Source organism: Rhinolophus hipposideros (assembly GCF_964194185.1).
Source record: "Rhinolophus hipposideros genome assembly, chromosome: 20".
NCBI classification, from domain to species: Eukaryota; Metazoa; Chordata; class Mammalia; order Chiroptera; family Rhinolophidae; genus Rhinolophus; species Rhinolophus hipposideros.
The window spans coordinates 49375609-49388140 of NC_138066.1; the positions used below are offsets into that span (position 1 = coordinate 49375609).

Below are 12532 nucleotides of genomic sequence, written 5' to 3' on the forward strand. Positions count from 1 at the left end.
TGGACCAAACCTCGCTGATCTATTCCAGGTTGCACCAAACCTCGCTGATCCATTCCAGATTGGACCAAACCTCGCTGATCCATTCCAGGTTGCACCAAACCTCGCTGATCCATTCCAGGTTGGACCAAACCTCGCTGATCCATTCCAGGTTGCACCAAACCTCGCTGATCCATTCCAGGTTGCACCAAACCTCGCTGATCCATTCCAGGTTGCACCAAACCTCGCTGATCTATTCCAGGTTGGACCAAACCTCGCTGATCTATTCCAGGTTGCACCAAACCTCGCTGATCCATTCCAGGTTGGACCAAACCAGGCTGGCCTGTGCCAGGCTGGACAAAAGCAGGTTGATCTGCCCCAGGTTGTACCATACCAGGCTGATAAAGCTGACTTGTGCCTGGCTGGACCACATCATACTGCTGTATGCCAGGTTGTATGATGCCAGGTGTTTGCAAAATGGGTTGTACAGAAGCTTGTTGATCTGTGGCAACTTGCGTCAAACCAGGTGATACCAAAGCACGCTGCTCTGTAAGCCGTGGAACCAGTCCTTGCTGATCCATGCCAAGTCTTGCAATTCCATACTGATCTATGCCAAAAGGTACCGATTCAGGCTGATCCATGCCAAGGGGTCCTACAGCACTCTCATCCATGCCAGGCTGCTTCATACCACGTTGGCCAGTGCCAGGAAGTCTCACACCATGCTGATATGTGCTAAGTGGAACCATGCCAGGCTGACCTGTACCAGGTAGTTCCAATCCCTGCTGATCTCTGCCAGGTACCAATGGTGGCACGACAGCATGCTGACCCAGGCCAGGTGGTTCAAATCCCTGCTCATTCATTTCAGGTGGTATCGCACCAAGCTGCGTCATGCTGACGGGGCCTAAGCCACGTGGATAAGTGCTAGGAGGTAGAAATGTAAGCTGATCCAGGTCAGGTGGCCCTACTCCATCCTGGTCTAGCCTTGCGTGGGTTTGACCTGGGCTAACAGACACCCCTATGTGTGCCTCTGGGGAAACATCATGACGGCCGTCTCTGGCCGAGGGCAAGTCCTGGGGAACTGCGCCAGCGTGCTCATCTTGTTCATCTCTTCCTAGATGTGTTAGGCCGTGCTGCTCACTAGGCCTGTGATGATCAGACTCCATTCTGAACTGGGCCACAGAGGGGTGATGGGATTTTGCCAGGCCAGCCTCATCACGGACCATTGGGTGCTCTTCTCTACCTGGAAATCCAGCAGCAGTGGTAGCCCTGCTTTTTTCCCTGCTAACCACCCCTTCCGAGGGGTGCCCTGATCCTCTGGTTCCTGAGGTCTCCTCCGGGCCCAAACCACTAGCCAAATCCAGAGCCTGGTCAAAACTTGAAGGCTTGCCGGTGGCTTCACTTGGAGTCACATCGCTTGGTGTTAAGGAAGTAGGCTTTTTGCGCTTAGAAAGTACAATCGTTGACTCTGAGCTCTGGTTGAAGAGGAAGAAAGAAATCAGTGAGCACAAGTGAAAACGACTCTGTGAGATTTGGAGGGAAGCAAATCTGCAGTAGCTGAGTTGGAAGACTTAGGGCCGTTGGGGGGAATACGCTCTGGTCCCCCAAACTAAGCTGGACACAAAGAGATAGACTTTGACATTCTTGAAGGATAGGTCTCCAGATTTTTGAGAATCTGTACCTTGGCAAATGGCATCATAATATATAACTTCCCTCATAAAAGACAGCTGGGTACTGCAAAATACAAGAGATCCACGCTAATTCTCGGAGTCTACAAATAAAGAACTGAATAATTTGTTAAGTTAAAAATATAAAGTCCCCTCCATCACTGGCCCATTGCTGATGGTTGAAGTGTACACTGGGGCAACTGAGTCACATTTCCAATGTAAATGCACAAACCCTCAGACCCAGAAAGTCCACAGAGGCATTTTCTCAATGTACTCTTACAAAAGGTGCAAAGCTTGATGCACATAGACAGTCTGTAGTCGTGTTTATAGAAGTAGATTATCGACAGGGGAATGACATATTTATGGTACATCCATATGGCAGAATACTAAAAATCTGTTTAAAAAGAATGATCGACTATTTCCAGTTCCAGCCCAAATGGAGTAACAGGAACTATCTGTAACAACCCCAAACCAGCAACTATGAGACAGGGGATTTCTAGACACTGGATATCAACTAATGAAGGTTAGCAGTTCCTGAAAGATGGGGAAACAGACTGTGTGAGCCCCACGGTTGCCTCAGTTCATGGCTTTGATAGTTTCCAGACTGCAGTGCGGGGAAGGGGACTGAAGGCGTGCCCAGCAGACCCCGAGTTGAGGAGACAAAGCTGAGCATTCAAGGAGACTGAGGCAATGTGAGCTCACAGGACAGATCATCAAAAGGGGAGGCACAGGGCCGGCCCGGTGGCTCAGGCGGTTGGAGCTCCATGCCCCTAACTCCGAAGGCTGCCAGTTCGATTCCCACATGAGCCAGTGGGCTCTCAACCACAAGGTTGCTGATTCAATTCCTCGAGTCCCACAAGGGATGGTGGGCAGCGGCCCCTGCAACTAAGATTGACCACAGCACCTTGAGTTGAGCTGCCGCTGAGCTGCCGCTGAGCTGCCGCTGAGCTCCCGGATGGCTCAGTTGGTTGGAGCGTGTCCTCTCAACCACAAGGTTGCCGGTTTGACTCCGGCAGGGATGGTGGGCTGCGCTCCCTGCAACTAGCAACAGCAACTGGACCTGGAGCTGAGCTGCGCCCTCCACAACTAAGACTGAAAGGACAACAACTTGAAGCTAAACAGCTCCCTCAACAACTAAGATTGAAAGGACAACAACTTGAAGTCCTGGAAGTACACACTGTTCCCCAATAAAGTCCTGTTCCCCTTCCCCAATAAAATCTTTTTTAAAAAAAGGAGGGGAGGCACAGAGATGACTCAGAGAACTGCAGCAGGTCCCCTTGGGTGTCAGCACCGAGATGACAGACATGCACATGTGGGGAAAATACCCGAGGTTGGAAGAGGAACCATCTGCAACGCTGCATGGAACAGTACCCAGACTGTCACGGGGTTGGGAACAGTGCCTGTTTCTACCAGCCAGTTTGGAAAAAACTCATAGTTCAGGGGGCAGAGTCCTCAGAGAGGTGTTGCCTCAGAAGTGGAGAATAACCAGCTCTACACTGACCATTGCTAGGGACCCACGCAAAAAGAGAACTCAAAAAATATACAGTAAGAGAAACAGCAAGGGAATTACAAAGGTACACTAGAATACATTTATTTAACACAAAAAGAAGGAATAATAGAGGAATGGAGAAACAGAAAAGACTTAAATTAAGACTTATAGAAAACAAATAGAAACTTTTAGAAAATGGAAGATGTAAACCCTACTTATTAGGAATTAAACACTCCAGGCAGAAATTGGCAGAATGGTTTTAAAAACATCATCCAGAAGGCCTGCACGGGCTGCCAGTGGTCTTTTTGTTTCAGGCCTGGAGGTGCATGAGGCCCATCCATGGACTGAGTGGCCATGGCCAGGCAGGGCACAGGGTGAGTGTCCATATGCAGAGTGGTGCTGGCCCAGTACATATTCACCGCAAAGAAGACAGGGAGACCAAACCATCAAGATGCCTGCATCCAAGCCTTGCACTTCTGGACACTGCTCACCACCTATACTGTTGTTCTAGGATAAAGTCAGGGACAGAAGAACTCAGCATGTCTTAAGGAAGACTGGATAACCAAGAAATGACTGATCACCAGTCCACTGTACACGTGAAAATGAGGCCAGCGTTCCGGAAAAGTTCAGTTCACACCAAGAAGCCTACAAGAGTAGAAGAAATTATCTGTGGTCTCATCAGAGGAGGAGCTGCCAAACTTCAGATAATAAGAAACGTTGACATCACACTAGGTAGATTTTCCTATGAAGGGAAACATGTCACAATATTATTGACAACTGTAAGCTGGCCACAGGTCAATATTGAAAAAAGTGATCGCAACTAAAGGAAAAATATTATGCTTTTTTTTTGTGTGTGTGCCTCAAAAAGTGACATGTATTCAAAGACAAAAAAGAAAAAAAATGGCAAGGTATCCATCCTTTGGCTCCCTTCCTATTATGCTATTTTTAAAATTGACCCTGTTCTTCCCGCAGAAGAGAAATACCCGTGGTAAAACGGTATACTAAATTGCATGGCTTATTGAACAGGCTTTACCAAAATGTAAACTAGAGAAAGTTATCTGTCAAACTGGTATTTACCACCCACACGTCAAAGTAGTGTTCACCTTCATGGACTGGGATGAAAATGGTGCGCTAAGAGGACGTAAAGGAGAACTCATTCATGAATTTAACAAACGGGACAGTGTCTGGAAGAACGCAGAACGTTTCAGTCATCTAAAGGCAACCACAACGGAGTTCTGCCGGAGACTCCCAAGGAGACGTAAGAATGGCAGATGGAGTGGCCAATGTTAACTTGTTCTGGAAACTGGATATTTACGTGAAAGAATGGATGAGCTTTTAGAAATGTGGACACTTACAATATTGTTTTAGTAAAAGATGAATCGTTGGAGGTAGCCAACTCTTTCTTACAGGAGACCCCAAAACAAGCATTCTTCAAGATGACCTCTTTCCTGTTGGTATAACTCATACAAAAACTTCATCTGTTCATTTCGCTGAGAAATTCATTTATAACATAGTCTCATTCTTCCTTGACATTACTGAAGTATTTTCAGACATGTTTAAGTTATCAGCTAGAAGCTTCTTTTTCTCTACCTCTCTCTACATACTCCTCTCACCATACTTTTTTAACAGATTAAAAAAAAAAATCTCAAAGCTAAAATTTGAAGACGAACTCCCTAATTTTCCCAAAGTGAATTTGGTAGTTTATGTTATTGCAAAGTTGGGGGCGGGTTGTGTTGTTTTGCCTTTTTTCTTTTTAAATTAAGATATAATTGATCAAACAGCTATCATAAGTTTTTTGAGGTTTTTTTGTTTTTGGTTTTTTGCACTGGGAAAGTTTATAGAAATTTTAAAAGAAGTTTTATGAACTAGTGAAATAATGTGCATGATTTTAAGTATTGCCCTCACCAGAGAGGCTGAATGGCCCTCCCATAATCCCAGCTCTGGGGCCACTCGGTGATACCCAAGACAATGTAACAAGAACACGAGTTAAGTGTCCTGGATTCGTCTTCTACTGTGGCATAACAAATTACCACAAACATAGCCACGTGAAACAACACGAGGTTATCGTCCCACAGTTTCCGTGGGTCATGAATCCAGACCCGTCTTAGCTGGGTTCTCTCTCTAGCAGCGCCTCACCGCCTCTGTCCAGGCCACACTGCGGCTGCTAAGGCCCCGGGCCCTCTTCCAGGCTTTTAGGTTATGGCCAGAATTCAGTTCCTTATCGTTGTAGGACCAAGGCCCCGTTTTCTTGCTGGTTTGTTGGCCGAGGGTTACTCTCAGCTCCTAGTGGCCACTCTAAATCCTAACTACCTGGCCCAATCCACAGGGGCCACCTGGAGGCTGGCAGACCAGCATCTCTCTGATCCTTCTCCTTCTTTCGAAAGGCTTGCCTGATTAGGTCAGGGCCACCCAGAATTGTCCCCCTTTGATGAACTCAAAATCAATTTATTGGCACCCTAATCATAGGAGAGATATCCCATCACATCCACAGGTCTGCTCACACCAGCGAGGGGATTACACAATGTGTGTACACCAGGGGGCAGAAATCTCGGCAGCCACGGGTGTGCTGCCAATCACCTGTGCCCTAGAAAGGCCTCCTGGACTGAAAACAACCACTGCAAACAAAACAAGAGAGCAAAGGAAACTGACACCCTGGAAAAACCTTGAAAGCGAGCCTTTAGAAGATACCCAATCCACTGCCAATATCAGAAAACCACTCTAGAAGTGACTGCTGTGGGCTTCGTGTCCACATCATTGCCCACTGTTCAGATACAAGAATATCAGAAAACAGCAGAAAAAAAATTTGGCGAAATTTACACGACTAGCCAATCATTCAGGAACTGCCTCAAGAGGGAAAAGATGACTGTATTAGTAAGTTTCCTATGGCTGCTGTGATAAATTCCCACAAATTTAGTGGCTTCAAAGAACACACATTCGTCATCTTACAGTTCAGAAGTTCAGAGGTCCAACACCAGTTTCATTGGGCTAAAGCAAAGGTGTCGGCAGGGCTGGCACCTTTGTTCCTTCTGGAGGCTCTGAGGGGAGAATCCATTTCCTGGTCTTTTTCAGCTTCTACTAGTGGTTGGCATTCCTTGGCTCGAGGCCTCTTTGCTCCAATCTCTGCTTCACTGGCCCCACCCAGATAATCCAGAATAATCTCCCATCTCAAGGTCCTTAAATTAATCACACTGACAAATCCCTTTTGCCATATAAATTAACAATCCCAGGTTTGGGGGATTAAGACCTGAATGTCTTTGGGGGCCATTATTCAGCTTGTCACAGCAATTAAAACTAAAGTTATGGTTTTACAGAACAACACTTTGAAATCCTAGAAAAATAGCTACAGAGGTGGGGGGCCGGACATAATAGCTACAGAGGTGGGGGGGGGCAAGACGGGGACTTAGAATTTTCATTAATGGCATTAGATGAGACTATGTCCTTTCTGAGGATGATAGAAATTAGAAACGCCATGTTGACCTCCTAACATGACCACGCCTTAGACTCCTCTCCCAGACCTCTAAACAACAAACTATCACAACACAGCCCCCTTCCTGTTGGGAAAACCTGGAGAACACCCCTCTCTGTTGCTTGTTCCTTCTTCCCTATGCCCCCAAGCCAAGAATTTTGAAGTCAGAGGTGCCAGTTACTCTATGTTAAGACAACTTAACTCCCTACACCTTCCAAGATAATCAATGTGGCAGGACTTTCTAACCAAAGTGTGCCTCATGCCATCTCTCTCCGTATTTCAGTAAGCCTAAGATGGTATCTTTTTAAGATGCACCATTAATTTATGTTCCTGTAGGGAAGGGGAAACACGGCCAATGAATTAGAAAATACTATCAACTCTAAGACACGTCCTGACTTCAGAGATGCTGATATGTGGGGGGTGCAGGGGGGGCGGGGTGGTGTACATCTTGGAATCAATGTGTTTCTGTGAGTCAAAATGCATGTCTTGTAAGACCCTCCTTACTTGTTAACGTCCTAGGCCGTGATCTGGACCATGAGGCTGTCCAATGAACCGCCCAAGACGGGATGAACCCAGAGCTCCCTCTGGAACGGGGGCTTCCAGTCCTCACTGCCTTCACTGAGCTCCCCAGCCCACCACCTGCTGCTTCCAGGACCTCACGGCATTACAGAATTCTTTTTTGTTTCCCTGGGGGATGAGCCATGACGTCAGACTTACTCATTTTGCTCAGTTAATGGAAATCACGTCTAATCTTGTAAAACCCCTTCCTGAATTGCTCCACTATTCTTTGGGTCCCGAAGCAGAGTATATCCAAATGGTGACCACAGCCTCACAGGTGCTCACCTGCCTCTCTCTCAAAAGAGGCCTCCAAGTAGGAGTTTTAACTTTTGCTTTCTACTTGTCCAGCCTGTCAGGCCATACAGCTTCAAAGAGAAATGTCCTTTACCCCAGACATGCCATTTCTGCAAGAGAACATCTGTGCTCAAGGTCCATGGACCTAGCAAAACAGCCCCTGAAAGATTCTTCCATTGTTAAATGCCTGTCACAATGGATCTAGCTGGCACCCCAGATTCATTACCCAGATCACAGGAAGGTGAAGCTTCCTGTGAAGTTTTGACTTGAGTGCCAGGGTTTGGTCTTTCTGGTAAGCCTTTTATTTTTTCTTACCATTAGAAGAAGTACAGAAGGTGGAAGGGGTAAGAAGGGGGAACAGGGAGAGGGGGGTTAGTGGAGAGGGAGGGAGGGGGAAGAGGAAGAGGGGGAAGATTGGAGGTGGAGGGGAAAAGGGTTGAGAGGGAGGGAGATGGGTGAAGAGGAGGAGGGAGAGAGGAGGGGGAAGAAAGGGAGGAGGGAGTAGGAAGAAGAAAAATTGTAGTTACCACCCATCTACTGAAACCCATAATTGGCCTTAAAAAGACCTAGTTTGGAAATCCTGACTTCGTATTTATGTTAAGGGATCCCACCAACAATGCAAGAGAAGTTGGTGCCCAGAATGTTGTATTGTCTCCACCTGAGACAGTGAAACTCTGTTCTCATTCTGCTCTGCGCAGTGGCTGAACTTGCCATCCCCAGAGCTTATTCTCCGGCTTCTCAAAAACCTTTGAATATTTATATTTATTCTCATTGGCTTCTGGAGTTGTTCCTGATTATGAGCAACTGTGAAAACACTGACACTCTTACCTGGAGAAGTAAAAATGTCTACAGGTGCATATGTCAATGCTTATTTATAGGTCTCACAGGTGGCTTCTGCAGGTGCCCTGAGAAAATGTGTGCTCCCTCAAAATATACGGCAGTGGTATGTGTAAAAAAGCTTTGGTGTTGAAAAAAACAAAACACTGATCTATAAATGTCTGATCACTATGTTGCATACCTGAAACTAATATAATATTGTATGTCAACTATTATTTAAAAATAAAAAAATTTAAAAACAATGAAAGCAAGGCCGTCCTGGTGGCTCAGGTCGTTGGAGCGCTGTGCTCCTAACGCCAGTGTCGCTGGTTCAATTCCCACGTGGGCCAGTGAGCTGTATCCTACACAATTAGACTGAGAAACAACGGCTTGAATTGGAGTGGGGGGAGACAGAAAAAGGATGAGAAACAAACAAACAAAAACAGTGAAAGCAGAGGCCTTTATCTAGGCCCTTCCTTCTGTTTGCAGGCTCCTCTTCCAACTCTTTCTGATTCTACTTACCTTTAAAGATGAGCCCAGAGTTCAGAAAACAGTCTTGGAGGCTAGCGGAGGGGGGCACCTGGGAGGGTCTTTTGTACTCAGGTACTTGTCATGCCCCAGATGGCCACTTGGTGGCGCCAGAGAGTTCACTATCTTCCCTCTGCTTCTGTCTATATAGCTGGGTGACTCTTTTTGAGCGACCCAGATGCACAAAGCCAGGGGAAGGGGAATGTGCAAAGACCAAAAAGAGCTGACCCTTGTCCTTGAGGACCACTTGAAAACCCCCATTTTATTCAGATGAAGAAAGGTTGGGGACTTGAAAACGATTTTGGTTGTTCTGTGCACTGTCTCAGGATGGAGAGCCGCCTTTACGAACATTAACCCATGTGTAAAAGTCACCATCAGCAAAGGGCCCCCTCAAGAGGTTTTCTTTTTAGGGTTGGTCACTGCTGTCCACTAACAGTGAAAGGACCCGTGCATTTCAGGACAGGCTGTAAAAGAACTTTGAAAAGCTGTGAAAGCAAATCGGTACCATTTTTTATGCAACCAGCTGGCCAAACTCAAAGACCTGGGTACCAACAGGTCGTGCTGGTAGGGTAGTCTGAGAAATGAGTTCTCTCCGACATTGCTGGGGATGGGGGGTCTAAATTGGAACCACAGCCATGGGAGGCAATTTGGCAAAAGCTAGCCAAATCACAAATGCACATTCCATTTCCAGGAATTTATCCTACGCATATATTCACTTGTGCGAGTGTCACATGAAGCACTGTTATGAAAGTGGGGGGAAGAAACATTTAAACTATCCATAATTGGAGATTGTGAAATGATGAACATCCACATAATAGAACAGTGTACAGTAGTAAAAAGGGGACTTGGGGGAGCCCCACCTGAGACTGCTACCCGGCCCCTCCCCTCATTTGTTTACCACCTGTGTGGCCTTCCAGCCGTCAGTAATCGCTTGCTCCAGATCTTCCCAGGTGACCATGGTGGCATCTTCTACAGCAGGAATCGAACTCACTTTCCGGGTCAATAGCTCCTGACAATTTAACAGACAACATGTGTGTACACACACACACACATACATACACACACGCACACACATGCACACACGCACACATACATACACACATGCACACATAGACACACATGGACACACGCGCACACTTATGCACACACATACACACACACAGGCACCCCTCGTTTAATCCCAGGAAGTTTTAGGAACAACACTGAGCTGACAGGACGCTTCCACAGCCCTAGCCCCAAGGAGCAGTCACTGTGAGTCTTGGGTAGCTGGTTTCCTGTTCCATGTGGGCCCTGATGGAGCACTGGACATGGATGGAAACTATTTCCCTTCAATCCAGGGGCAGTGCCCTGAGAGGCAGAGGGCACACATCACCCTACCCTAGAGGGACACAGACATCCAGGCTGGGAGTCTGGAGGAGCCTGAGAGAGGGGGCCAGGCTGCGGGCATCCATCCTTCTCCCACCCACTGCGGGCCCTTTCCCACAAAGCTAGCAGACATTACCAGAAATTCCTCCCGGTCTTTGAGTTTACTCTCTACTTCCTCAATCCGTTGTAGGAGTTTCTGGAATAAGAGTTTAGAGGGGGAGGATCAAAGCAAGCCCTCCTGTGGCCCCTACACACACACACACACACACACACACACACACACACACACACACTGGCACAGGGGACAAGAGGAAAGCGGGTGGGTGGATCTTAGAGGAGCAGAGGGTAGAGAGAAAGCCGGTAAGCCAGGCAGGCTCCCTGTTCTCTTCCCAGCCAATTAGAGGAAGGGACATGGGTGTGGCGGGTTTGTACTATGGACAGTGTGCCTGGAGCAAGGCTAATGCCAAGAGGGGAACCTTTGGTCCTAGGGTCCATTTCAGGCAAACCACTAATGAGACATTGCTGCACTGCAGACCAAGGCTGACGTCACCTCCCAGGGACAAACATTATTGTGGACTTCCAGGGCATCTGACCGTCTGCATTGTTTAAAGAGAAAAGCACCTCAGAAGAACCCAAGCAAATTGCTAAAACTTAAGTTGTTCCTTTTAACATCTGCAAACCTCCAGAATATAAGAATCTAAAGGTAAAAAACAAGCTTTTCCTCTAAAAAAACAAAAACCTAAACCCAAAAACACCACACTTTCAAAAGCAAAGCTTCCCAGAGCAAAGGTGAGTCCGGCTGGACTCTCAAGGCCTAGGAGGAATGAGGTGGGAGAAATGGGGTCATGGGGGCTGAGTCCCAGGAAGGGGTGGGGTCGGTCTAGGCCACTTCCTCCTGCCTCCTTTGAGCTTTCCTTCTCTCTCAAGTCTCTCTCCTCAGCCTCTCCCTGTGCTTTCTCCTAGTCACCCCTCGTCTTCCAGCTCTAATCCCCTCTGGGGGCCTCAGATGGGTCTGAGGTAGAAGCTCTGCCTGGAATCATGTAATAAACTTGTGCAGAAGGATTCATACTCCAAGAAAACAAAGATCCAAGTGAAAGTGTTGCTGAGCCTGTGGTTAGGGTTTGAGGGGCTGAGGGGGTGACCCCAGAACTCTCCATCTCAGGCCCCCTCCTCTTGGACTGAGCTTTATGTCTCAATACTCACCACGTTTCTTTATTCTTGTTTAAAGGAAATTCAAAGAACTATTCTGAGAGGTCGTCAGCAACCTTCTGGGTGGGTTCAGGATCCTTGGGTGTCTGATAAGTGGTGGGTGAGCCTCAGTGGAAACGGGCGAGGGGCTTCAGGGGGTGGGGACTCCATTATCCTCACCTGGGGGCTCAGCTCTGGGAACTCCTGCACCTCTCCCTGGGCCTTTTCATGGGCTTCCTTCAGGGTTTTCACGTCTTCCATGACGTTCTGGAGCAGCTCCATGGCCTGCAAAGGAAAGCATAGGCCATGTGGGCCCAGGCAGCACTGATGCCTGGGGCCCTGGCCTTCCCTTCACCTCCCTGCTCCGGCCTCCTCCCCGCACCGGTGGGGAGTTGTAGGTGCCTTTGGGGCTCAGCTCCAGCAGCAGCTGGAGAGCCATCTGGAGGGGCCCCACCTACTCACCTGGGGGCGGTCCTTCCTGATTCTCATCAACCCCATTCGCTCCTTGTCTGGCATCGCCTTGTCGGGCTTTGACGTGTCCTTCTCCGGCATCAGCTTGGCCATGTCGGGCATTGGCATGGCCATCTCCTGCTCCTCCAGCCACTCCGGGGCATCAACGTCTAGCCTGCTGGCCAGGTCGGTGACATGCTGCACGTGGGTCAGGAAGCCCTGCATCTGGGTCTCCATGGTCTTGACCTGCCGGCCCAGGTCATGGACCTGCCCACCTAGGTCCTGCACCTGGCTCTCCAGCGTCAGGGACGGCGCTGTGGCCACGCCGCTCTCCAGCGCCTGGGCCGGAGCCCTGGCCACGCCGCTCTCCGGCGCCTGGGCCGGAGCCCTGGCCGCGCCGCTCTCCGGTGTCAGGGCCGGAGCCCTGGCCGCGCCGCTCTCCGGCTCCTGGGTGCTCTCCAGCGTCTCGGACGGCGCCCTGACCACAGGGCTCTTCCGCTTCTCCTTGGACACAGGCTCCTGCACAGTGCTGAGCCAGGGGGCCTCAAACAAGTAGCTCTGCTCGGGCGACAGGGACTGGATGTCCACCACGGTGTCCTGCAGGCGGAGGTTCTTGAGAATGGCCACGATGAGCGTGTGCAGCGCTGTGAAGTTGACAGCGCCCACCTCTGGGGTGCCGATGGCCAGATCGGCCAGCTGCCGGAGGGAGACCTTGGTGGCAGCCATCACGGGCGGCAT

At 48.8% G+C, this 12532-nt stretch overlaps 1 protein-coding gene across 1 annotated transcript; it reads right to left on the minus strand.

The window, feature by feature from the left end:
- Positions 1–19: 19 nt before the first annotated feature.
- Positions 20–12532, minus strand: LOC308488384 (uncharacterized protein; the record flags this gene model as incomplete). Its single annotated transcript, XM_081028043.1, has 6 exons — positions 20–229; positions 366–1448; positions 9690–9800; positions 10293–10352; positions 11525–11629; positions 11807–12532. 6 exons carry the CDS (start codon positions 12530–12532, stop codon positions 20–22), a joined length of 2295 nt encoding a protein of 764 aa, XP_080884169.1.